General features: G+C 42.3%; 2 protein-coding genes across 6 annotated transcripts in view; one reads left to right on the forward strand and one right to left on the reverse strand.

Annotated features, from left to right (window-relative positions):
* The first annotated feature begins 1,058 nt into the window (after positions 1-1,058).
* NUP54 (nucleoporin 54) lies at positions 1,059-26,125 on the forward strand. 4 transcript variants are annotated; one of them, XM_054031202.1, is made up of 13 exons: positions 1,059-1,203; positions 3,113-3,148; positions 7,762-7,845; positions 7,967-8,104; positions 10,528-10,754; positions 14,313-14,500; positions 16,016-16,212; positions 21,635-21,689; positions 22,429-22,522; positions 23,833-23,940; positions 24,087-24,206; positions 24,609-24,719; positions 25,416-26,125. In XM_054031202.1, the coding sequence occupies exons 1-13, from the start codon at positions 1,152-1,154 to the stop codon at positions 25,542-25,544; spliced, it is 1,539 nt and encodes a 512-aa protein (XP_053887177.1). In that variant the 5' UTR covers positions 1,059-1,151; the 3' UTR covers positions 25,545-26,125. The 4 variants fall into 4 exon arrangements, with proteins under 4 accessions (XP_053887177.1, XP_053887176.1, XP_053887178.1 ...); XM_054031201.1 differs by lacking the exon at positions 3,113-3,148 and adding an exon at positions 3,808-3,969; XM_054031203.1 differs by lacking the exon at positions 3,113-3,148.
* Positions 24,728-27,694, reverse strand: part of PPEF2 (protein phosphatase with EF-hand domain 2) — a 31,858-nt gene continuing 28,891 nt past the window's right edge. Inside the window, exons 17-18 of one of the 2 annotated variants that reach the window (XR_008445259.1) lie at positions 27,158-27,563; positions 24,728-25,106 (exon numbers count right to left, since the gene is read on the reverse strand). Coding sequence is in view for 1 of the 2 variants with exons in the window: in XM_054031199.1 (XP_053887174.1) it covers positions 27,337-27,563 (227 nt within the window). In the remaining variant the exon portion in view is untranslated. Of the gene's footprint in view, positions 25,107-26,125; positions 27,564-27,694 lie in introns of those variants that run through there. The other variant, XM_054031199.1, reaches the window with a different exon arrangement.

Raw genomic sequence — 27,694 nt, forward strand, 5'->3', positions numbered from 1 at the left:
CCCGCCCCCTCCCCAAAGTCTCCGCCCCCTCCCCTGCTTCCCGCGAACATTTGATTCGCGGGAAGCCTGAAGCAGGTAAGGGAGGTGTGGGGGGGAGGAGGCGCGGCCCAGGCTGGCCCCCCGGCGGCTCCAGCCTGGGTCGGCTCGGGCCCTGGGGTGCCGGCCCCGGCCGACCACCCCCGGCCCGCCCAGCACTGCCGGCCCCCGGCGGCCCGGCGCACCCCCGGGCTCCCCGCGGGCCCGGCTGACCGGCTCCCCGCCGGCCCGGCTGACCTGCTCCCCGCTGGCCCGGCTCCCCGCCGGCCCGGCTCCCCGCGGGCCCGGCTGACCGGCTCCCCGCCGGCCCGGCTGACCGGCTCCCAGCCCGGACCCCGGCCCGGCACCGCGCTCCCGGCTCCCCGTCCGGCCCCGCGCCCGGCACTGCACCCCTAGTTCCCGGCCCGGCACCATGCCACCGGCCCCGCACCGCCGGCCCAGCACCACCCAGCCCTCCCGATTTTCCCGGACATGCCCGGCTTTTGGGGATTTCCCCCCGGACGGGGATTTGAGCCCCCAAAAGCCGGACATGTCCGGGAAAATCCGGACGTATGGTAACCCTACTTTGGGGATCTGGGCCCACCTCGCTTTCTAGCCACACCAGCCCCCCAGGCTCGCAGCACAGCCAGCAATGGAACCCAGGAGTCCTGGCTCCAGCCCGCTGCTCTAACCACTCTGCCAGTTGCCACAAAAGGGCACCTCCCCCTTCTAGGCCACATGGTATGGCCCTGACTCCGTGATTTCCGCCCTCCCCCCACCATTAGCCTGATTGGTATATTCCACAGCTAATGTTCTCTCGCCGCCCTCCCCCTCAATCCGCTTCTGCGAGGCGCGCGACACCCATACGTCATAGCTAAGGCGTAGCCGAGCGCAAGGTTCGCCGTGCCACGTGATCCACGCATCTATTTTGGAGGTAGGGACTGGTCGCTCGTGCGAGTGACGAAACACAGCATTTTATTACGTCATCATTCAGCGCCATCCTCTGAGTTCAGGCGCGGGTCGCTGGGGCTATTACTGTTTCCGGGAGCGGGGCCATCACCCGGAACCGTTCTCCTTGGGGTGACCGTTTCCAGCCGGACCCGGCGGCGGCTGCACCCCGCCAACCGCGCCGCCTCATGGCCTTCAACTTCGGGGCAGCCGCCGGCGCCGCCGCCGCTAACCCGACAGGTCAGTGCGGGGCGGCCGGGGCCGGGGCGCGGAGACCGGCTGCACGGGGGTGGCGGGGCAGTGGGTGTGTCCGCTCCGTGCCTCCCCAGGGCGCTCGCCCTAGCAACCGGAGCGGTGCCGCGTCGGGACGGGAGCCGGGCGTCGCTGCTGGAAGCATGAGGCGGCGGGTCCGGCCCCCCCGGTGATACCGCAGCCGCCGGCGGGGTCAGCCTCGCTCCTCCCCTCCGCCCCAGTGAATGAAAACGAACCCCCCCCCCCGGGCTCATTGCCCCCAGCTCCCCGGGCGCGCTGCTCGGTTTCTGCCCGGGAAGTGTCCCTCTTAACTCTCTCTTGAAATGACTTGTGAGGGAGGGGGCGGGGTAAATGTTTGTAGCCGTCCCTCCAGGGTTCTTGCAAACTGCTTCTGCAGATCGTGTCACATTATGGGCTGTTCTTTTCTCAGTAGAGCCAGTTGGAGGTTCATTATCTCTGCAGTAAAGGGGGTCCCGAATCAGGGCCGGCTTTAGGCCAATTCCACCAATTCCCCCGAATCGGGCCCCGCGCCTAAGAGGGCCCCGCGCCCAGTGGCAGGGCCGCCGGGGTGGGGGCAAGTGGCCGAGAATCCCTTCCCTGGCTAGAGGCTCCTTGTTAATTTTTACTCACCAGGCAGCACTCCAGGTCTTCGGCGGCACTTCAGTGGCGGGTCCTTCACTCGCTCTGGGTCTTCGGCAGCACTTCAGCGGCAGGTCCTTCAGTGCCACCGAAGACCCAGAGTAACTGAAGGACCCACCACCAAAGACTACGAGTGCCGACCGGTGAGTACAAGCCCCACGTGTTTTTTTACTTTTTTTTTTTTTTTCCAGTCATCCCTGCCGGGGCCCCGTCAAAACTGTTCAAATCGGGCCCCGCACTTCCTAAAGCCGGCCCTGTCCCGAATGACCGAGCCGTGTGTTTAAAAAATAAATAAATACCAGGGCTTGTCTCGAATAGAAAATGTGAATGTGCTTATGAAAAGTTTAATCAGGATGAGCTCAGATGAGGCTGTACATGATGTGTACTAGTTGGCACTGATTAGTCAGCCGTGATCATTGTTATCAGGTCCCTCAAGTATTCACAAAAGTTTTCATGTTCAAGCACAATAGTTTTTTTATTTACTTTTTAAAGAGACGTCCCTAGATACTTTATCATTTGTGTGATATTTTCTAGAGTGTGGGGAGGAGGAAAGGCTACATCTAACTTGAAATCAGAGGAGGGGAATGTTCCTTTTAGCTTTGTAAATGTGTTTGTGGTTTGTCTAGGCATAGGTCTATTTGTGAACTAGACACCAAAGCTTTAAGAGGTTGTGCTAAAAGGCAAGTCATTTCCAGCCCCTTCAGAGCACTTAGATTAGTAATACATCTCTACCCCGATATAACGCTGTCCTCGGGAGCCAAAATATCTTACTGCGTTATAGGTGAAACCGCGTTATATTGAACTTGCTTTGATCCGCTGGAGTGCGTAGTCCCGCCTCCCCGGAGCACTGCTTTACCACGTTATATCTGAATTTGTGTTATTTCGGGTCGCGTTATATCGGGTAGAGGTGTACTTTGTCTGCCCTGGTATTTATCGTCGCTGCAGAGGTAACTCAGGCTCTTACTTGAGTGGTGCCCCTAGTCTGGCTCCCATCCATGCACAGAAACCTCTTGCCTGACTGGTGGTGGTGTTTACACCCAGGCTGGCTAGCTGGCCTAGGGTACAGGCTAAAACCTGGGTGCTCCTTACACTCAGGTTGGTAACCCACCCATATTTCAGTGTAGATACAGGCTAAAACTCTCAGGGACTGATAATTCTCCAGTGCCTTCCCAAAAATCCTTCTGTGTGCACAGAAACACAAACAGTTTCTCCCACAGTTTATTGAGAGAGAATCATAGAGTGATTCATCTTATTGCAGTATTAAGAATGCTGGGCTATAACCACAAAAGTCCTAGTGAGTATAGTACTAGCGTGGACACAGTATGGACACATTTGAATATGGCTTTGCAGTGTGCCACTCACACCCAAGTGCTGATCACCCAAATTAACTCTGCAGTGAAGACATACCCCTGGAAAGTTGTACTGCTTTAACTATACTGGTTGCACTAGTATAGTTAAAATGCTGCAACTCCCCTAGTGTGGACTCTTGTTACATTTGTGTACATGTGCTTTTTACATGTAAAGATTTTCCTATATGGGAGAGGGAATAACTAGATCAGCATGTCACTTATATACTGATATAACTGCATCCATGTTAGGGGTTGTACTGGCATAACTATAGCAGAAAAAATCACGCCTCTGACGTAGTTACATGCCTATAACTTTCACGTGTAGATTAGGCATAACTGTGCGGGGGGGAGAAGTTTTACACTTTTTTTTAATTCGTGCTTTAGCTTTGTATCTGCTAACAGCATAGGTTAAATAGCAGAAAGCTTTGGACTACTCTATGTGTGTTAAATAAATGAATCTCATTTGAAATGGAATAACTTCTCTCCTCTATGTTTTTATTTCTTTAACTATTTCTGTTTTTCTTGTCCCTGGCTATGGAAAACACAATATTTTTTTTGTTTCAAACTAATGCTGCCTGCTCTCTTTCTGCTTCCCACCTGTTAGGATTTGGTGGGCTTGAGACTGCAAACTCCACTGCCAGTGGGTTTAATTTTGGGGGTTTCGGATTAACTGCCAATCCTGCAGTGAATTTTAATATTGGGAATTTCGGTGTGTCCACTACCTCAGCGCCACCATTCAATTTTGGTAACAGTCTGGCAAGTGCAGGTAGATAACACACACACTTGTTTGTAATGAATGTTGATAGCAGGGGTCCAAGAATTCTTTTCAGATCTCTGGTATCTAAGTATAAAAAACTACTTCAATACTTTTTGTATAGTCCAAATTAGGGAACAAAGCTTTTAATAACTTGTAGCAAAATCTCTAAATATGACTTTAAAAACACTTCCACTAATTTCTGGATTTCTTATGCAAATCCAGTGAAATAGCTGAAAGAAAACTACTTGGTCTGTCAAATTCACATTTTCTCTAAAAACAAAATAGACTGGCAGGACACCATGGTTTAAATCTAAGTCTTGATTATTTAGCAAATGGTCAGATTTACTGGCAAACTGTAATCTCAATTCTTTGTTCAGATATTGGTAATACTGAATAATTACAGAGTAAATCTATAAAGCCACATTTCCTTACTTTAGATTCTTGGACTACTGTAGTCATGTTTTTCATCTTTCCTATGTCTCTTCATTGGACTTCAGTTGGTTATCATGAACACACCGCACTTAACTAGTTTCTCTGGAGAAACAAATTTTATACGATCAGCACAAAATCAATAGCCCTGCTTTGTCTCTGTCCAAGTACTGTTGTTCATCTGCTGAAATAATGCACAGATGCAGGGTTGTCTTTAAAAGATGCTCTAGCGTTTTTTGTTCTTCCTGATGTGGACACTGGTTATTTGTTGCGAAGGGAATTGGCAATCCAGTGTAAATTAGTCAATTGAGTAATCACATTGATTTATTTTAAATTTAGTCTTATCTTTTTTTACATGAAAATATTTGTGCCTTGTATGGTGGTATACTATTTCATATGTTTCCATTTATGTAGGGTTAGCCCGGGATCTTGTTCTTGCAGCTGCTCGTATAGGAATTATATGCATTCCACAGTCTTACCATTTTTTGTATTTTAGCACCCATGTCACTTTCATGCACCTGATGAATAATATAAATCTTGTTTAACTGATTTTACTCTGGTACAAATTCTAATGAATTGACTTTTTCTAATGGATATGAGCTAAATTAAAACCAAACCTGAGATGCATGTTTTCATTGTATTAACAGTTTAATATTACAATTATCACTGGAAACCTTTTTCATCCAGTTGCATAAAGCTGATGCTCTGAGTGAGTGAAAATCAAGTTGGTTGAAAATTAAGTCTCTGGTTTAAGTATCATTCTGTGTGCACAGGGATGGTAAATCTAATAGATTTATAAATAAAACATTATTTGTTTTGATTCAGATGTAAACTGTATTTTGATAAACTGACATGTCCATTGCCAATGACTATCCATTTGTTGAATCATGTACACCGTACTGTTTGATATTTCTATATAGAGCTCTTGCTGATTGAATATTATTTTGCAATTTTAACTAAGATTGTATAACTTTGCCACTCATAACTCCTTTCCTGTCATACATAACATGCCATTTCAAGCTGACTGTTTCATTACATTAAGTTAAAAAAATTATTTTATCACATGTAACTTACAAGTGGCTTTACAACAGCTGGTCTATGTAGTGGACTCTTTTAGTTGGTGTCTGTGAGGTGCTGTCACTCCTGCTCCATATGTGTATAGGAGGCCCCTGGGGGAGACTAATAAGTTTGGGCTATGATTTCGTTGTTTTCATCTGACCTATATGATGTTGTATCTTTGCTTTTCTGCTGCCTGGCCATGTTCAGGAGTAAGATCAGAGTGGACTGATGATCCAATTTGCTGAGTTAAGAAAGGATCTAAAAGGTATAATGGGATGGCTTCTTTGGGCTCTGTTCAGGGAGAATTTCTATCTTTTGTCCACGAGTACAGTTTAGAATTACTTTTTGACCTCTTAATGCCCCAGGTTACCCAAGTCTTGTCAGTGGAATAAAGTATATTTTTCATCTTTTGTCCTCTAATAAGGTGATGGTTACTTTCACACGTCTGGATCAGGAATACGTGCCTGAGCAATTTTAGATTGGATTATTGCAATGCACAGCACACACAGTTACCCCTGAAAGCCTATCGGTGTTTGCAGCTGGTGCAAAACACCAATGCTTGCCTGCTAGGAAAAGGAGCTGCAAGGAGCTACTTAGCCCCTTTTTGGACAAATGCACTGGATATGCTGCTCCGCCAGCTGGTCCCCTTTTCCCTGTGCTCCTCTAGACATGTTACCAGGACATGATTCTGCTGTTGGTGACTCCAAGTTCCTGGGGGACTCTTCCTGTTTTTTCTGCTGTGTAGCAGAGGCCCCTAGTAGAGGCATCTAGTCTGGTTTCTTCATGTTTCCAGCTGCTTTTACAGACTCTTATCATGAAGAGCCTGAACACCTGTAGAAGCAGCAGGAAATAGAGGGGATCCAGCACCATCTGACTAGCTAGCTTAGCTGTTCATAGACCCCAGTTTGGGAACTGCTGGCTTAAATTTTTAGCTAATAAAAGTAAATCCTCAAGCATGTTTGCTGGACTTCATACAGCCAGTGAATCTTGGAGGATGCAGGTGTTGCTAGCTCTTACAGATGCAGACCAAGGGACATCCCAAACAGAGTGCATTGCAGTAGTGTAAAGGGGGGATCACAAAGGCATGGATTACCACTGTGAAATCCACACCCACAAGGTAAGTTTGCAATTTCCAAATATTTCAGAGATGGAAGAGGACCACTCTTTGCTGTTGATAAAAGATTGTGGGCTTATGTTTAGCTGGTTAAGAAAAAATATTCAAGGTGCCTGGGATTAATGTCAGGGTAAAGGCACTCATTGCGTATATGAAATCCTGACAGCCCTTCATTTTATTGGCAATAACTCAATCTTATCCAGTCAAGTCTTTTAAAGTACTGCCTTGTATTTGTTCTGCTGTTTTGGCCAGGCAGTGAGATGGCACAGTTGGCGTTAGAGACTTGAAGAGATTGTATTATAAAATTGGGGGTGCTATCAGTTTACTGAGGACATTTCAGCCCGTGCTTCTGAACTGAGATATAGATATCTTACATGTTAGAGGTTCTACTGTATGGCCCCTTGACTGTTCCTCTCAAGAACCGAGCACTTCCCTTTGCATTGTAAACTATTCCGACAAATCCATCCTCCTAACAACCTGTGTGCTGTGCTGTGGACCTGATCCCTGAAAACACAGGGAGACCCATTCATCCATGGAAGTCAGTGGAATTCCACAGGAGTCTACCCCATAAATCTTCTTGCAGGATTGGGACATAGAATGTCATCCTTCTGCTGACACGAGGGACACTGCCTTTGCCACATACGCCAGGGTTTTAGGCCATCTTTACTGTCTGTGTTCTTACTCACATGCAACCATTGTATGTAAGATGCTTAGTTCTACCCAAGTGTCTGTAGCTCTTATTTATATTTTTAATTAAATGACCCTTTATATTAAAAACGTACCACCCCGTCCCACAAAAATCCAGTTATTCTAGACTCTAGAGAATTAATGTGACAAAAGTTAGTACTAGTTATAATCTTCTGTAGATGGGGAGAGCACATCTGGCACTGAGCAACTTAAGTTAACTAAAGCCTAAGTGTTTGTGTGGTTTTTTGTTTTGTTTTTTCAATATCCATAGGTCACTTGTCACAAGCTAAATATGTATTGCTTTCTTGTCCCCACTTTCTCTCCTGTTTACTTTATTGTCAATAAAGTAAATAACTGTGATCAGAAAAACTTGCTTGTGCAACAACACATTCATCTGTCAGCATCTCCCTTCATAAAACTCATTGCGTTGGAGTGTGCAGTTTATCATGATCTACAAGAGATTGAACCTTGTGGCAAAGCCACCTTGTTTATTTGTACAATTTATTTACTAGGTGCATTTGGAGGATTTGGGACAACTACCACCGCTCCTGGATCAGCATTTAGCTTTTCTGCTCCTACCAACACAGGCACCACTGGTGAGATACCATCATTCTGATTTAGAATTAAACTTAAAACTTCTAAAAGACTGATGCTATCTGTTTTTGCTGTTCATTTGTAAATCTTCTGTTTATCTTGGATTTTCTCCCCTTCTCTAAGGACTGTTTGGTGCTACCCAAAACAAAGGTTTTGGATTTGGTACTGGTTTTGGCGCAGCGGGAACTGGTACCGGCATAGGTACTGGTTTAGGAACTGGGTTAGGCTTTGGAGGATTCAGTACCCAACAGCAGCAGCCCAGTAAGTACAAAGACTTCTGTTTCTTGTAAAAGCTATTGTTAGTAAGCAAAATATCTCTTGCTCATCGCTCCTGAGTAATCAAAATATTCGCATGAGTTTACTAGAGTAATGGACAAATAATAGAAAATTCTAGCAACTTAATATATTAAGCTGCTTTTTTGTGCCCCCAGAACCATCAGTGAAGGGTTTACAGATCTCTGCACCCTTCATAGTCTAAGCCAGGGGTTCTCAAACTGAGGGTTGTGACTCCTTACGGGGTTGCGAGGTTATTACATGGGGAGTCGTGAGCTGTCAGCCTCCACCCCAAACCCCGCTTTGCCTTCAGCATTTATAATGGTGTTAAATATATTAAAAAGTGTTTTTAATTTATAAGGGGGTCACACTCAGAGGCTTGCTATGTGAAAGGGGTCACCAGTATAAAAGTTTGAGAACCACTGGTCTAAGCCTTTTACACAGAGCACCAAAGCCTGAAGAGGGGGATGAGACAACTAAACCTCACTCACAGCACTAAATTCACCTCCAAGTCCCAAGTCTCACTAGTGGGGAGATTGCTCTGTTGTGGAAGAAAGAGACCAAACAGCCTGGACATTTTAATGTGAACGCTTAAAAATTCACCATTTGGCAGGCTCCACGCTTCAAGTGCCTCTTGCTCAAATTGCTACAGGTTGCTCCATGAGAACGAAAAACTTTGGCATAGTCCCAGTAGTTTCAAGATGTACCAGTAAAGTGTCCATCCCCTTGGACCAAAAAAAGAGATGGATCACTTTTCTTTTGAGTTATCTGCTACCTATCTTGCTGATGCTGTTCACTGTCTACAACAAGGGATCTCATGGAATAGATGGAGGAGCAAGGGTTCAGAGCATCCTGGAGAGTGTTTTCGTTTTGCAGTTAGGGGTGTAAAATAGTAAACGGTTGAACAGTTAACCGATAAGCATTAGTCTTCCCAGTTAACCCAGCCTAACCATTAACCTCCAGCCCCTTGGGTGGGCCCCTTGCCCTTTAATCGGTTAACTGGGTAAACGATATAATTTTAATCGGTTAACTTTTTAAATGATATTTACATTCCTATTTGCCACATCATACCCAGGTACCTTCACAATATGCCTCAGGATGGCCTTTGCTGTTCTGTTGGCAGTGTAGCCATCCTTATTGTTTTCTGCAGAGCAAGCTAAACCCTATGGTAAGGTAGTTCTTTTCCAAGTTTAATATTGCCCTTCCTTTCCAAGAGGGATATCTTTGGGAATCGCCTAGATCAGGGCCTGGGTTCCATGTCTTAGCAAGGAAAGACTCTGTATGAGAGTGAGCATGTCTTATCCAAAGGTCTCTATAGACCAAACAGAAATTTCAGCTCCTTTTTCTTTACCTACAGAACATGTAGGTTAAATTCCAATGGAACTTGGCCTTTCATGCCTCATTAGAAAGAGACCAAGAGAACCAGGCCAAACTGTTTGAGATATTGCTATGCTGTTCCCTAAAGGATTGGCCCATAGCAAGAGACTTGCAGTTCCTGGCTGTGGGGGCAACATTGCTTCTGAACATAGCTCCCTTTTTGTAGTGACTTTATAAACTGAATTCTTTTCCTCCCCTGCCTCCTGAAGCAGTCACATCCCATCTTCCTTCCTTTCCTGTAAAGGAGGAATCAGTTAGAGCACCATCAACTGTCGATTTCAAATTTAGGCAGTGTTCCCTTTTGGCCCCAGCTTAAAAGGTTTACAAAAGTCTGTTCTGTTTATTTTTTGGTCTCCAAGAAGATCCAGCAGATTCTGGATAGTGGAGCATAAGTGTATCAAAAAGGAATCCGGCACATTGGTGATCGTTGCTGTCAGTCCAGAAGACTTCTGAGCATCTTGGTTATAGCATACATATCTCCATAGCCCCGTTATAGCAGCCCTCAGAAATACCTGTGCTTCACCTTGGGATCTCCATGTATCATACTGGTCCCTTCTTTTGGTTTAGCATTGGCGCCAAGAATCTTTACAAAGTTGATGGTGGCAGTGACAGCATCATGAGAAAGGAAGGAATTGATGCCAGATTTGGTTTAAAGAAAAGTCAGTATAAAAATAGATCTGTGATCTGCTGACTGCTTTACTGTGTCACAATAACAGATGTACCTTTCAGATTTTAAAGCATCCAAGAATGTTTATCCAATAACATCCCTCAAATGGGTAAATATAGACACCTCTTTTTAAAAGTGTGCCTCTGTGTAATTGAATGTCAGACAATTCTATCATCACTTTTAAGAAGGTGTGTGTGTGTGGGGGGATATAATGTCATTCAAAAAATCAAACTTTGTGCTTTATTATTTACCCACAGACTTCTTGGTATTCCCCTGACAAATGCACAAGAAGTTCTAGTATGGTGTGCATTAATCAGTTAATCTTTCTTTATTCCTCAAGAACTGTTTTTTCTGTATCTGATTTTAGCATTAGGTGGCTTGTTCAGTCAGCCCACTCAGGCACCTTCCCAGTCCAACCAGCTGATAAACACAGCCAGTGCTCTTTCTGCTCCCACACTCTTGGGAGATGAGCGAGATGCTATTTTGGCAAAGTGGAACCAGTTGCAAGCCTTCTGGGGGGCAGGCAAAGGATATTTTAACACCAACATTGCTCCGGTGGAGTTCACGCAGGAAAACCCATTTTGCAGATTTAAGGTATGATATTTCTGGTATTTATCTGAATATTTATTCTGAGACCATTTGCAGTCTTCTGTTTTAATCCTAAATGCATTATGGGTAGTTAATTTAGCTATTGCTAATTCTAGTATGTAACATAATATGTTCTTCAAGGCAATGTGTCCCATTCTAATATACATGGGATAAAGCTCTGAGTGGTGTGCTTGCTGAAAATCTAGGCCCTGCTGAAGTATTACAGATGACATGCATGTTCGTGTGAGCAATAAGACAGATAAAATATTCCAGGATAGTGTTAGGAGAATTAAGGTCACTAACCATCCAAGGTGAGCACTAATCCATTAGAAATGCATTTCTTCTGGTGCTAATCACTTAAAATGGTCTTCCAATTAATTTTTAAGCTTTACAGAGGTTCTCAAACTTTTGTACTGGTGACTCCTTTCACATAGCAAGCCTCTGAGTGTAAACCCCCCCCCCCCCCATAAATTTAAAACACTTTTTATATATTTAACATCATTATAAATGCTGGAGGCAAAGCGGGGTTTAGGGTGGAGGCTGACAGCTTGTGACCCCCCCCCCCTTGTGGTGATAACCTTGTGACCGCCTGAGGGGTCCCGACCCCCAGTTTGAGAATCCCTGCTTTAGAAGACCAGGATAATCTTTTTTTTTTTTTTTTTTTTGAGATCCAGAACAACAAACTTAATGTTGATCTCTGCGTCAACCTCAGCAACAGGAGACTGTTTTCTGAATTTGGCCTGCACACCATTTTGGTAGCCCATATTCTCTTCTGCATCAGCTAGATTCAGGCCAGCTTATTCTGATTTGAACTCATCTGCTTTTATCCGCAGGAGTCTTTAAGCTGTCCTTATGCCTTGTCCCAGTTTCCAGTTCTGCTGTGTCAGCAAAGAGTAGAGAGTTCCTCATCCTCCACAGATCTGATGATGCTTACTCTAGCCCAGCAACAGACCAATGAATAGACATATCAGAGACAGTAATAAGCCTAGCTTTCTGTACACATTGGAGATACTTCCCTAAGAGACGCAATTTTTACTCTGAATGTTAATGTCGTTTGTTGCATAATTAACACTGGTTTTGACATACAAGTCGCAGAATATTACCAGCGCTCTAAAACTGAACCTATGTATAGTAAATGCGGAAAGGGGTGTAAAACAAGATGGCAGGTATTTGGCCGTCTTCATAATGCATTTTATGGTGCAGTCTAGTAATAGGAGCTTCTTGTGGGCAACTTGACACTTTTGAGCAATCACTTTAATATAGGTATCCATTCTAAAAGTTTTACACCCACTTATAAGAGGACTGCTCTTAACAGAGAGCTTCTAGTGCTTTCTGCAAATTACACAATACACTTAATCTTTCTCATAAATTTAGCTTTCCGTTAATTCTGGGAAGTGCATTTCTGTGCTATGTATTTAATCTTAATTGTCCTAGGGCCTTGAGTATTGCACTGGGTTGATTCAGGCTGGTGGACTTTTTGTACCCAAGTGAAATGGCTTTGAGGGAACTCTTGCTGAATCTCGTTTGACTTTCTCTTCTAAGAACGTAGCGCATACACTGACACAATAGTTGTAAGTGCAACCATACATCGTAGGTTAAAGATCCATTTGTAGCCCCTCCATAAAATTCACCGTCTTTGCTATATTGTATCAGGAATCAAGAGATTTCAATGACTTGCCCCAGTGTGCTAAGAAGCAGTGTATTTGAACCTTAAAACAGTACAACACCTCAGTGCATGAAAACAGTTGCCTTAAAGCAAGTTGAATAATATTCACTAATTCATGACTTTTCAAACTCCTGCAGTCTTTGAAAATTACTATTGTTACAGTATGAACAATAGAGTTTCTTAGTGTTGGGATATTGAGTTGCATCGGCGAAAGAGTGTAATACTTAGGCCTGGTCCACACTAACCCCCCACTTCGGACTAAGGTACGCAAATTCAGCTACATTATTAACGTAGCTGAATTCGAAGTATCTTAGTCCGAACTTACCGCGGGTCCAGACGCGGCAGGCAGGCTCCCCCGTCGATGCCGTGTACACCTCTCGCTGAGCTGGAGTACCGGCGTCGACGGCGAGCACTTCTGTCTAGACAAGACGCGATAAATCGATCCCAGAAGATCGATCGCTTACATCCGGACCAGGAAGTAAGTATAGACGTACCCTTAATCTTACTGCAAGTTTATCACAGAAAGGATAGAGAGGTTTTTAAAATAAAATAGAGAAGATAAGATTAGGGTTTTGTGTTTGGTTTTTGTGTTTTTAAATACAGGCATTCAAAACTCCATCATTACACACTGAGATGGGAAAGTAACTGTCGTGGGTGTACTGAAGTTCTCAAATGTTATATCTTGATCTTCAAGATTGTTTTTTTCATTTAAGCCTTACACCTACAGAAGCACTCAGTATGTACACCTTGAGTTGTATTCCCCAGTATCTTCCTACTCCAGTTCAATACCGCATAGAGTGGAGGTTCCAGAAATCTCCAGAGGTTGGAAGTGGTGCACTTGTGAAAAAGGCTGCTATCATTCTGTGGTATATTAATAGGAGTGTCATATGTAAGACATGGGAGGTAACTGTCCCACTCTAATCAGCATTGGTGAGGCCTCAGCTGGAGTACTATGACCAGTTCTGGTCGTCCCACTTTAAGAAAGTTGTAGACAAACTGGAGACAGTCCAGAGGAGAGCATCACAAATGAAAAAAAGATTTAGAAGACTTGACCTATGTGGAAAGGTTAAAACTTGGGCATGTTTAGTCTTGAGAAAAGAAGACTGAGAGGGACCTGATAGCTTTTCAAATATATTAAGAGCTGTCGGGGATGGCGATCAGTGGTTCTCCATGTCCACTGAAGGTAGGACAAGGAAAAAAAAAATGGGTTTAATCTTCAGCAAGGCAGATCTAGATTGGATATTAAGTAAAGCTTTCTAACTGTTTGAGTAGTTAAGCACTGGAATAGGCTTCCAAGGTAGACTGTGGAATCCCCATTGTTGGAGGTTTTTAAGAACAGGTTGACCAAATAGCTGTCGGGGATGATGTAGGTATACTTGGTCCTGCCTCAGCACAGGGGGATGGGCTAGATGACCTCTTTAGGTTCCTTTCGTTTCTAAATTTCCATGATTTTATCTTCCTTTTTCCTTATTTCTATATTACTAGGGGTTTTTAATACCAGGCATAACAAGTCAAAATCCCCTTTCCTGTGTTTACATTTGAATGTTTAATTCAGTTCTCAGTTCCAAAACAGTAACACAATTTCTGTTCAACCTAGAATCTTCCCAACAGGCCAAAATTTCTCAAAGGCAGAGAATGGACATTTCTGAAAATTTACCTTGTTAAAAACTTTAACCATTTCAAAAGTGACTTTACTGATTGCTCAATAAATGTAGTTTTAGAAAGTGGGAGTGTTTTTAACGCCTTTAAAATTATTCATATACTATGGTTCTATTTAGAATTAGCTGAAAACATGCCATAGAGTAGTCTGTAAGTATTGTCCTCTCCTACACCCTTGTCTTGTTGTATCTCACTTTCAGGTGAACCTTTAACATCATCCAATTTGGCTTTTTCCACAGGCTGTGGGCTTCAGTTGCATGCCCAACAACAAAGATGAAGATGGCCTGGTGGTCTTAGTCTTCAATAGAAAAGAAGTAGACATTCGAAACCAGCAGCAGCAGCTAGTAGAATCACTGCACAAAATTTTGGGAGGAAACCAGACCCTTACGGTCAATGTAGAAGGTGTTAAAACACTGCCAGATGACCAGTACGTGAATATCTTCTTGTGCAATTTCCCCCTCTTCACTATCTGGTTTTCTCTGCGTGTATAATGTGTTGGCTCTCTTAAAGTCAACTTGCTTCAGTACAAAGCTTCTGCTGAAACTCCTTCTAAGAGTCTTATAGGGATACTCAAATATATATTTAAAGTTTTTAATGTTTGTATTCTGAATATAGTATCCATCTCTGTTCTTCAACAGTATCCATTTATTTGCCTACAGGTTTTGGCCTATTCTATCTTTTTTTTTTTTCCTTTAGTTTCTTGCCACTGTTTCTGATGGATCACTAAATCCAATTTTCTTGGTTTATTTGGCATTTGCATCACCAATGAGGCCCGTAAAGTTCTGGCCGTAGATTTATCTTGTGATTCCCCTGCTCGGCAGCAGTGCTGGAAAAATCAGGGATGTGTGTAGCAGTTACTGCAACTGGGTTAAATGCACTAAATATTTTAGAAAGTGGAGGGCATGCCCCACCAGTAAGATACTTAAGGTAGATAGTGGGCGGTTTTTTGTTTGTTTGTTTGTTTTGGAGACCAATGCTGATCAGGTAGTCTAGCATTTGAGCCCAGAAATATTTGCTTTGGAATTAAGCTTGCTTACTGACAGTGGCACTGGCTACTTCTGTCTGTGGTGTGCCAGAGGACTGTTCTTTACACTGGACTACCTTAAGTATTTCTAACATCCCCATGGCAGTTAACATCCACGCACTTGCTAAACTTACAGCAAAGACTCCACTTTATCCTGACCTATAGACTGACTTGATGTATGAAAAGACAGGAAATGTGATGCTCCAGTATCCAGTTCTTTTTCTCCAATGATAGAATTTGGGCTGGGTCAGGGCTGGTTCTAGGGATGGGTGAGCAGGGTCGTCACCCTGAGCACTGACTTCCAGATGGCACCACCACAGGGCTGGTTGGATTTTCTTCTTCTTTGCTTTGATTAGGCACACTTCCCACTCTCCTCTACTCCTTCCCCTTCTCCCCGATTTGTTGGCTGTGCTTTTCTTTTGCTTGGCCAATGTGGAGGCACACGCTGATGATGTTTTCTGCCCCGGGTGGGTGGTAAAACATCTAGGGCTGCTCCTGGGCTAGGCTGATGTAATTTAGGAAGATACGTGCATGATAGCCTGTTCATTTTCCTTTAACAAAATGTGAACCTAGTGGTTTCTAATACACACTGACAACACATCAGCGTGTAGATATTAAACTGTATAATTTTGTAGTTGTTTTATTAAACAAGTATTTGACTTCTGAACATTTGATTAATATTTATTTGTAATTCTGAATCTGATGCTCACTTTTGTTTTCTATATTAGTCAACAGTAAATATTTTCAGCTTTTTTTAAATTGACTGGAATGTATTAATTGAAAATAACGATGCTGTTCTGTTTGTCGGTTGACTCCGGGCTTATAATTGTATTTCAGTTGTTATTTCTGTAAACCATTAACTGATCTAGGGTACTTGTATTCTTATAATTTTCTTTTCTGTTGCATTTGCTTGTTCAGGACTGAAGTTGTCATTTATGTTGTTGAGCGGTCACCAAATGGGACTTCAAGGAGAGTTCCAGCCACAACCCTATACGCTCATTTTGAACAAGTTAACATAAAAACAACACTGCAGCAGCTTGGCGTTACCCTCTCCATGGCCAGAACGGAACTTTCTCCAGCACAAATCAAACAGCTTCTACAGAATCCTCCTGCTGGTATGTACTGAAGTGCTTCCTTAGTTGGTAAACAAGCCCTTCCACATTCTCCAGGTGTCCGGGAGAGTAAGTGACTGGAAAAAATGACATTTCTAGTCAAAGGAGTTTTTAAGCTGACCTTACATACTAACATGTCTGTTCCAAATATTTCTAACCCTTCCAACAAAGGAACTTTATTTTGCTCAGTTGATGATACAAAGTTATGCAAATATCTAATATCAGGGTAGACAGTATTGTAAACCAAACTGTAAGAGTCTTAAACTAGTTCAGTTCATCTTATTAACTGCTTCACTGAGTCCAGCAAAAGTGATATGCCAGGACAGTAACTTTTGCAGGTAAAATAAACACCGTAGGGGCCTGTATTCTCACTCCTCCCAACTTTCTCTGAGTGACTCGGCTAATACACATCCGTACATGTGCACAGAGGGTAATTGTATCCCTTTGGATGAGTGTAGTGACTTTTTTGATTCCTCATTTGTTCACTTGTAATATCAGAGATACTTGGCTTCTGTTTGCTGGTCTGTGGCCTGAAGAGAAGAGTTTGTAGGATCTTCTCACACTTAAAGATAAGTGTACGTTTGGAATAACTCCTTGCCTGCTCTCTAGGTTCCAAAATCTCAAATAGTCTGTTTTTGACTTGGATAAGTTGTGTTAATGAATAAGTTGCCCATGTTCTGGATATGTGTGGGTTTTTTTGTTTTTGGGGGGAGGGGAGGGTTAAAGGCCAAAATAACAACATTAAAGATTGAAGTCTGTTTTAATCTTTCATTCCATAGCTGGAAATCAGGTGCTTTGGTAGTAAAATTAGGATAAACTTTTAACTAAGGGAATCAATTTGAAATCTAATCCAATTTCAAAAAAATGAATTCAAAATATTTATGTACTACACCTGTGGTTCTGCTATCACGTTTTGCCATTTTTAAATGATTTTTCTCTCCCCTACTGCTACGTGAGAGAGACTCAAAAAAGGGGAAACTGACTATATGGGGACAAGTCTGTTCAATGCACAAAGTAACCACTTCTGTCCTGTCTCTTTCAGGTATAGTAACTTTAGGTGTAACTACAGTAGGTATAAAAAAACTTACCACAGAAATCTGACAATTGTTTTTACCTTGGCAGTGTCCATTTAAACTACCGATATGTATTTTGGAATACATTTTGTTTTTTAGAACTGCTTCTTTATTGATTTGTGCAGCTAGCGAAGTTTTAATATAATTGTATCATTGGTACCTCGTGCCTTTCCTGTCTGTTTGCCTTTTTACCGTATGCATAGACTCTAAGCTCTTTGGGCATGAACAATCTTTTGTGTAGGAGCCCAGCACAACGGGCCCCTTTCTGGAACACCTGTGCACAACTGGAATACAAATAAAACCCTTATGTTAGGTTTTCACCAGTGTAACAAGATCAAAATCTGTTTAGAAATCAATGCGTGCACAACGGTAACATTTCTATAGCACATGAAATGTCAGACCTCCAAAAGCATCCTTTGCACTGACAGTGTATGTAGAACAAATTACAAGCAAAGCAAAATTACTACTTGAAAGTTACATGGTGGATTTGAACTCATCCTGAAAAATGGGAATTTCAAAGTGTAGGCTGAACGTCTCCAACTTCCCCATCCTTAACTCCCTCTGTTGTGTGTAGGTATTTCACTCGCAGCACACACACAAAAACTGACCGTAAACGCTGCGTACTAAATTCTCTAAATAAAGGGATGTTTTGAATAGGCAGGAATTTAACGTTGCTAGTGAATACATACCCGAAGTAACACAGTAAGAACAAAAGATGTGTTTAATATAGGGATCTGCATAATCTGGGTCAATGGTCAGACCAAGGAAAAGACGGCTTAATAAAAAGAAATGAAAGACCGTATACCTGAGGAGGAATAAATAATAGCATTCACTTAGTAGAGAATGCCATAATTAAGGTTGCTAAACAGTTAAAATTGCTACAGCCTCCTTCCTCCCCCAACTAAACTAAACTTTCAGCCTGAGGCTGAAATTTACAAAAGTGATCGGAGTAAATCTCGACACTTTTCCTTTTGTCTTCTGCATCCTGAGGGCTATTGCCTTTATATTCTTATCTTAGTTTTTCTAACTTCACTTTATGTGAATTAATATACTCGGTGTATGCATCTTAGCACATTATCCTTGATAGGTAATATAGTCCAGTGGTGATAGCACAGAGCTGGGTACCAAGACATCAGAATTCTAGTCCCAACCTAGCTATGGGGTTTTGAGCAAATCTCGTTGTTTCCCTATTGTTGAAAATACTTGCCTACATCCCAAGGATGTTCTGAAGACTAATTTAAACTAGGCAAGCAATATAAAATATTTAGGGCTGTCAAGCAATTAATAAGATTAATTGTGATCGCACGATTAAAAAAATTAATGCTCACTTTATATTTTTATTACAAATATTTGCACTGTAAAAAACCAGAAGAAATAGTATATTTCAGTTCACCTAATATGGGTCGTGTAATTCAATCTCTTTATCATAAAAGCTGAATTTACAAATGTAGAAAATTCGGTACAAAAATAACTCTTCTTTTTGAATGCAATGTAAAACAGTTCCTACAAGTCCACTCAGTCCTACTTCAGCCAATCGCTCAAACAAGTTTGGTTACATTTTATGGGAGATAATGCTGCCCATTTCCTGTTTACAATGTTGCCTGAAAGTGAGAACAGGCATTCGCATGGCCCTGTTGTAGCCAGCGTTGCAGTATATTTACGTGCCAGATGCGCTAAAGAATCCTGTGTCCCTTCATGCTTCATCCACCATTCCAGAGGACATGCGTCAGTGCTGAGGACAGGTTCTGCTCAATAACAATCCAAAGCAGGGTGGACCGACATGTTCATCATCTGAGTCAGATGCCACCAGCAGAAGATTGATTTTCTTTTTTGGTGGTTCGGGTTCTGTATTTTCCACATCGGAGTGTTGCTCTTCTGAAAGTATGCTCCTCCCCACCTCATCTCTCTGATTTGATGGCATTTCAGATTCTTAAACCTTGGGTCGAGTGCCGTAGCTATTCTTAGAAATCGCTACCTTCTTTGTGTTTTGTCAAATCTGCTGTGAAAGTGTTCTTCAAACGAACAACATGTGCTAGGTCATCATCCCAGACTGCTATGACATGAAATATATGTCAGAATGTGGATAAAACAGAACAGGAGACATACAATTCTCCCCCAAGGAGTTCAGTCTCAAATTTAATTAATCCATTATTTTTTTTTAATGAGCATTATCAGCATGGAAGCATGTCCTTTGGTATGGTGGCCGAAGCATGAAGGGGCATACGAATGTTTAGTATATGTGGCACGTAAATACCTTGCAATGTGCCATGCAATAGTGCCATGCGAATGCCTTTTCTCACCTTTTAGGTGACGTAAATAAGAAGCAGGCAGTAATATTTCCCATAAATGTAAACAAATTTGTTTGAGCGATTGGCTGAATGAGATGTAGGACTGAATGGACTTAAGTTTTTACCTTGTTTTGTTTTTGAATGCCGCTATGTAACAAAAATCTACATTTGTAAGTTACACTTTCACTACAGTAACTCCTCACTTAACGTCATCCCGGTTAATGTTATGTTGCTAATGAATTGGAGAACATGCTTGTTTAAAGTTGTGCAATGCTCCCTTATAACATTGTTTGGCAGCCGCCTGCTTTGTCCACTGCTTGTAGGAAGAGCAACCCATTGGAGCTAGCTGGTGGGGGCTTGGAACCAGGGTGTCCCGGCAGTCCTTCCAAGTTCCCTGTACAGCAGCTGCCCAGCAGGCTATCAGTTGCCTTGCTGGGCAGTTTAGGTGTGTGTCCCCCTCCCCCCATGGGCTGCTCCTGCCCTCTGCCTTGGAGTTGCTCCTGGGAGCCTCCTGCTTGCTGTGCAGGGGGTAGGAGGGAAGAGGTGTGCTGATGTCAGGGTGTCCCCCTCCCCCTGCACCCCATCTCCACAGAGTGGGGGGGACAGGACAGGGCTCAGGACAGAGACCTTGCTGGCAGCAGCTGCTGTCTCAACTTGCTGATCTACTCAAAAAGACAGTGTACTTAAAGTGGGGTCAGCATACTTAAAGGGGCAATATGCGTGTCTCTCTCTCTCACACACACACCCCACACACAGTGGCTCTCTATGTCACACATGCATGCACCCCCTGGCACTTTGGAAAGTGGAGGGAGTGGTGCGCTCCAGTAGGATAGTGTGGGTTCATCACCATATTCAGTTTCCGCAGGGAATGTTTGCAGCCAGGGCCGTGCATCAGTTGTCTCCTCCCTCCATTCGGGCTGCCTTGTAGAGTGTGAGGCTACATTAACAACAATGTGTTAATTCTTGAGGGCTCAGCCAGTGCTAGTTCATAAGGCATCCCTGGGAAATATCCCTCCCTCTTCCACCCTCTGACTTTACCACCTCAACCAAGCATCACAATCATTGCTGTGAACAGTATTAAATTGTTTAAAACTTACACACTCACACTCACACTCTAAAAAAAAGATTTCCCTGGAACCTAAACCCTCTACCCCCATTTACATTAATTCTTATGGAGAAATTGGATTCACTAAAGTAGCATTTTTTAGGAACATAACTACAACATTAAATGAAGAGTTACTGTACTTGTATGAAGTGAATTAAAAATACTTATTTTTGTGCAAATATTTGTAATAAATATTAAGTGAGCATTGTACACTTTGTATTCTGTGTAATAGAAATCAATATTTGAAAATGTAGAAACATCCAAAAATATTTAATTTCAATTGATAATCTATTGTTTAATAGTGTGATTAATTTTTTTAATCACAATTTTTGAGTTAATCATGTGAGTTAACTGATTAATCGACAGGCTGGATCTTTTTGATTTCCCATTTGCCAGCTCAGCAGCAATGATGGAGCCAAATTACGTCTTTCCATCGCTTTGTCTTATACCAGCTTCGCAGCTTATTTAATCATTAAATTGCTATATAAATATTCATTAATATACTGAAAATAATGGCAAAATAAATGACACCCTGACTGAACTGAGAGGTTTCCAAAGAAGTCTTGTGTGTCTGATTTTGATGTTATTTGTTTAACACACAATGTAGTTGCTTGTACGATTATTTTTATATTCCTTTTGTACATGTTTTTGGTGGTCTCCTGACAACTTTTTCTGATGCTTAATTTTTTTAATCACCGTTATCATTTTCCTTCCATCTCTCTACCAGTGAGACAGCTTGACAACTGGTCTTTGGCTCAGATATTTCCACAAAACCTGGGCCCAGGACTTTTTAATAAACTGAATCCTCCAGCTATTAATTCAGCTTATCACAGCTAATTGTAATGTGGCTCTTTCACATGCATTATTAAATCTGATCACTTACCAGCCGTGTGATGTGAAAACTATTGAAGCACCATTGAGATTGTCCTTATGGAAAGAATTTCCATTTTCTCTTGTAGGTGTTGATCCTATTATCTGGGAACAGGCCAAAGTGGATAATCCTGATCCTGAAAAGTAAGTCTTATTTTTTTTTTTTTCATGGATATATGGTGTGAATTTAGCCTTAAAAATCACACACTTTCTAAAATAACTTTCAGGTAACTTTAGGAGATATTTTAGGGTACAGCTGTGTAATGTGAGAACTACAAGGTAGGTAATGAGAGGGTGGCCACAGAATCTCTCAAACAATCTCCCTCACAAAAATGCCAATTTAGTAAATCTGCCTCTAGGACCCAGGGGAAGGAAAGAGAAACTCACTCAGCCCCCTCTGCAGCGCCTTCCTTCCCTCTCTCCTGAGCTGATGAGTTCTCTGGAAGCAACATATGGAGTCTAGACAGATGGTGTAGAGTCCACTACCCATGTACAATCTATGCAGCACCCCCAAAATTATTAATATGTAAATTTGTGGCAGCAGAGGATTGTGGGCTTGGTCAGAAGTCATGTCTGACTTTTGGGTTGCAAAGTCTTGCTCTAGGGTGGATGTTAATTGTTTGGAGCTGTGTTAGCTCGCTGTATCTGTGAACTTCAAACCAGCCCATTTCTTGGGGTCAATCCTACCCTGTTAGTCCTGCAACTCGAAATAAGTGTAATCTCCTACACCGTCGGTATGAGTGGTGAGGACTTTTGAATTTAACACCTGTAATTAGAATGACTTCTCATTCGTGTAATGAACAGTCTGCAATTCAGGACTATTTTGTTAAATATAGCTGTAAATCTTCAGTTGTTTAATAACTAAACTCTTCTGTTCCTGTAGGCTTATCCCTGTGCCAATGGTAGGTTTCAAAGAGCTGTTGAGACGGTTAAAGGTCCAAGACCAGATGACTAAGCAGCATCAGACCAGATTAGATGTAAGTGGTCACTTCTTGACACCATTCGTTTTGAACATGGTTGCAGACAATGGATTTAGCACTTGAAAAGTGTGACTCTTATGGCCTTATAACTCCTGACGTCCAAATGCTGAGAACTAATCTGGGAAGTATTAACACTTAGCAATAGTTCTAAACGGCTGCCACCATAGATACTAGAGAAACATAGGCTATGTCTACACAGTAATTCAACACCCATGGCTGGCCTGGGTCAGCTGACTACGGCGCTGTAAAATTGCTGTTTAGATGTTTGGGTCTGAGCTTTGGGGCCCCGCAATGAGGGAGGGTCCCAGACTCCAACCTGAGCCTGAATGTCTACACAGCAATTTTTAGCTCCACAGCCTGGGCCTTGTGAGTCAGTCAGCTGACCTGGGCCAGCCGCGGCCATGCCCTGCATCTTTTATTCCAGTGTAGACGTACCCATAGAAGCTTGCATCTGTGCAGTTCTGAGCATTTATGAATTTTGAATGTCTTTGAGTAGGTGACTTAACTGAAGCTGAAACAGGAACTGCAAGACTACCCTTATATATGATTAACAGACATTAGACACCATGCTATACGTTGGAGTGGCAGGCTTATGAAATAACTCTTCTCTGCTTTGTATGAATATTGTCTCTCTTGAAAGAGAAAATTACCTTTTTGGCTATGACAGAGTCTAAAATCCACTGTTCTTAGTTCAGGCATTTTCAAAAGTGTCTCAAAATTAGGCATCCCGCTCTTCCTGGCACACACGCACACCCCCAATGAGTGTGGTGCTTAAGACCTTTTAGGTCTCTCTTGAAAATTCCAGCCATAGCACCTGACACAGCCTCAGTTTGGGGAGCGTTTATTCGGCACCAATGCTGTAGTGTGGGTGTGCTGCAACTAACTGACCAGAACAGATATTTTCACTTTGAGGGGACACAAGTGGGAAGCAGGGAAGGGGTTAAGGGTACTGACCGAATAAGGCCCCCTTGGCTGTTCTCCTGTTCAGGATAAATATTTAAAACTTTCAGTTAATTGCATACAAAACTGCCATCGCCATCATTCTGAGATGGGCTGCAACAGACCCACTTATGGGGTATGATGGCATTCTGACATGATAAACTACTCATCACATGATTCTCTTTGCAGGTGTTTTCAAATATGGCCCCTTTTCCTTTAGGACTGATCATTGTTTTGAAACTCTAATGGCAGGGAAAATGAATGCCACTACTAGTATTTTCCTGCTTCTAAGAAGGGCTTTATTTAAAAAAAAAAAAAGAAATTAAATTTTTGGATGGCCTCCAATGGCAACCATGTTTTTCTTTCAGATAATATCCGAAGATATTAGTGAGCTGCAGAAAAATCAGACCACAACCATGGCAAAAATAGCCCAGTACAAGAGGAAACTAATGGATCTTTCTCATAGAACCTTACAGGTAACACTTGGCTGCATTAAGTAATCTGATGTGTGTTCCATTGGCAACAGAATAGACTTCGAGCTGTTAAAGAAAAATTATTTCCCATTCCTGCTCCTTTCTTTCAGTCATTCCAAAGATCATAACTTCAGTGGTTCCTTTTGCAGGTGTTAATTAAACAAGAGATCCAAAGGAAAAGTGGCTATGCCATTCAGGCTGATGAGGAACAACTTCGTGTACAGTTAGACACCATTCAGTGTGAACTCAATGCACCTACTCAGTTCAAGGTGAGTGAGTTATGGGCTCTTGGTGTACTTACAATAGAGCTGTAAAATAACCTCCTCAAAGCCGGGTTAAAACTATTTGTAGTTAGTATTCTTCCTATGAAAGAAAACATTGACATTTTCCCTGTTGATTTGAGTAAGCAGACTTGCAAGTCCTAAACCCAATCTTGAAAAAAAACCCTTCCAAGGTCAGACTACAAGCGAGTACTGAAGCAATTTTATGAACAGTATTAGACTGTTTATTTACTGTATTGTATCCCCCAGCCCTCTGTTAAAAAAAAAAAAATGCACGAAGCAGAGCCAAAACTTTAAGACTGATGGTACATTTTTTTTCTCTCAGGACTACGGATGTCAGGGGGAAACTGCTTTTCTATCCTAATACATGTGATTCCCATCTATTTTTAGGGTCGACTAAATGAACTGATGTCTCAGATCAGGATGCAAAATCATTTTGGAGCAGTTAGGGCTGAAGAGAGGTACTACATTGATGCAGATCTCTTACAAGAAATCAAGCAAGTAAGTATTCCTTGTGGAGAACTGCCTGCAGACTTCTCCAACAGCCTGCTTGGGTGGAGGGTGCACAGCTTATAAATAAGATGGAAAACAGTGGTGTTGGAATTGAAGTTTCAGCATGCCTCTTGAGGAAATTCAGCATCAAGCAAATACTAAGAGCTCAGTTCTGTGCAATCCTGATGTGCAGTGAAGTTGTTTTCCTGTGGTACCCCAACCAGTCCACATGCAGGGGCTACCCAGAAGTGCAGATCCTGGAAAACCAGTCCTAGGACTTCAGGCTCCCTGGTCCACCAGAGAGCCAATGGGGCTGGTCCTAGGGCTCAGAATCCATTAACTTCAGCTGGGTCTTCCATGCTCTCTGCAGCAGTGCTGTCAACCCTGGAACTTGCTCTGTTTGGGCAAAAGTTGAATTGAATCTGCATTTTTCCAAACAGCTCTAAGCATGAGTGAACTCAACTAGTTTAATGTTTTTGGTAAGGAGCTCACAGGCCTTCAGGCATGACAGTAGTAAAAATGAAAATGTATTCTATTTGGCACACAAAGTAGTTTAGTTTTCAAAAAGTAAACGTAGCTGTTATAGTAACTTGAAGTTATTTTAGAGAGGTTCTAAATGGGATGATCTTTTAAACATCAAGTAGTGGACTGACCTGTAGTTTTGTATGATAAATGCTACAGCTGAATTGTTTTGTATTATTCTAGCATCTGAAGCAGCAACAAGAAGGCCTGAGTCATTTGATTAGCATAATAAAAGATGACCTGGAAGATATAAAACTAATAGAACATGGATTGAATGAGAGCATCCCTATCAGAGGAGGAATCTTCAGTTGACTTGTCATAACCCATTGTTAGGGGGTATCAAATGCATTACTTTGTTTCAGGGTTCACTTTCAAAGCCTGAAACTGACCAGGTTAAAAAAAATGCATATCTTAGTATAGGATTTTCAGAAATTTGGTATCTGCTGTAATCTTTTGGACTAGCAAAGACTCTTCCATGCTTTTCAAACTTGATGACCTTTGGAAGGTTTAGACTTATAAAGCTGTATATGCTTTCTTAAAAGAAACAATCTGTTCAGATACTGTTCTACTACAAAAGTTATGTACTATTGTACATTTTTACAACAGCATTGTTCTTCCATGCAATGCTAAGGCAATATTGCCTTTCAAGTTTTCATTTTTGCAGTGAGTAAAAACATGAAAGGAATCTACATCACAAAATTATGCATACAAAAACAACTAGGCTGTTGCAAACTTGTGCATTACACTGTAAACATGGTTAATATTTCTCTGCTGGGGGAAGTTGTGGATTTAGTGTTATTAGTGTAATGTGACTTTTTTTGGACTGCAAGGCTATATTTTTATATCATTTTGCTTATTCAGAAAATAGAATAAAATGTCTACTTTAAACTGTGTCCTTTATCTTGTTGCCTTTTTATTTGTAATAAGTTACATACAGCATTGTTCATTCTTTGGAAAGATAGTTAGTTGGAGATTTGTCAAATATTGTAAAAAGGCACTTGTGACTAACAAATCCAGAAATACAGCAGATTTGTGCTAGAAAAAAAATCTACCAAGCATCATACTGTAAAGAAATTAAATTTGCATTACTCTAAATACAGCATTTGAAGTAATTTTTTATAATAAGAAATGACTCAAACCTGACATGTCTTTCTTGGGTTCCCAAACAAGGTGAAAGTTCCTTGGTAAATACCATTACACTCTGCAAATTCAGGGTCAAATATTGCCTCCATTATTCAGCAAATCCTACTGAGGTACTACATTTGTGAAGATTGGGTGAATCTAGCCCTTGATTTGTCCCAACTGTAACAGCAAAAAAATTTGAACAATGTACTGTAAGTACTGTTATGTGAAAGTTTTCACTTTCCGCTGCAGCACTAGGTAGTGGTGATGGGTCAATTACCTGACCCTGTATAGCAGCTCTTAAACTTACAAGATAGATACTTTAACTCTTTCTAGCAGAAAGAGATCTACTAGCTAAAGCTAAACCAAGTCAGACTAGAAAGGTGATTAACAACTGGAGTGTCTTATCCTAGGGCTGTGGCAGATTCTCCATCACTTGACGTCTTTAAAGCAAGACTGGATTTAAAAAAAGAGGGGGGGGGGGGCATCATGCAGAAGTTAAAACTTCACATGATGGCCTGACTTGTATAAATCAGACTCTAGCTCATCATTAATGGTTGCTTCTGGGCTTTAAAAAACAAAGCTCCTGCACCCTGTTCTTAGGTTTGTACTTCATTAGATACTTTAACAACTTCAGCTACTGTAGATATTCCTAATAATTCCACTTCACAAACTTTTTAATGATAGTGTACCCCCATTTACTGACATTTCTGTAACAGGCTACACTATACCCTTGCAGAGTGTTAGAAAACCCCACTATTGATCAACAAATCCCCTCCATTTCCTTTGAAAGTACAACTTACCTATTTGGCCAATTATCATACCAAAAAATGGAACAGGGGCAGTAACTGCTGCCAACACAGAGATGTCTAAAATGTAACTCAGTTCTACTTCCCCACAAGTTGGCAGAGCTGCCGGCATGTCCTTCATTTGTGAAGGATTGCTGCAGCTTGGGAGACAGTCTAAAGGCATTGCAGACTTCTTAGCTATTGGGGCAGCCACTAACAGCCATCTCTGCTGCTTTATCGTCACAGTGAGTGTGTTCAATGAGGCGGAAGGCCTCGAGGAACTCGTTGAAGTCTATGTTTCCGTCCTTGTTGAAATCTATGCTGCGGGCCAGGTCACTGATGCCGTCATCTGTGAGCTCAATGTTCATGTGGGAGCTGAACAGCTTCCAGGTCTGGTGGAATTCCTCAAATGAAATGAGCCCTGCAGGGAAGAAACTTGCAATTCAGTTTAGGGACAGTCCTATGCTGCCCTCTAATGTGCACAAGGGGCCATGCTGCCCCCTTCAGCAGCACAGGGGTAGGTAATGGTGCAGCTCCTGCACAGAACTGGCA

This window comes from Malaclemys terrapin, chromosome 5 (assembly GCF_027887155.1).
Source record: "Malaclemys terrapin pileata isolate rMalTer1 chromosome 5, rMalTer1.hap1, whole genome shotgun sequence".
Taxonomy (NCBI): Eukaryota; Metazoa; Chordata; order Testudines; family Emydidae; genus Malaclemys; species Malaclemys terrapin.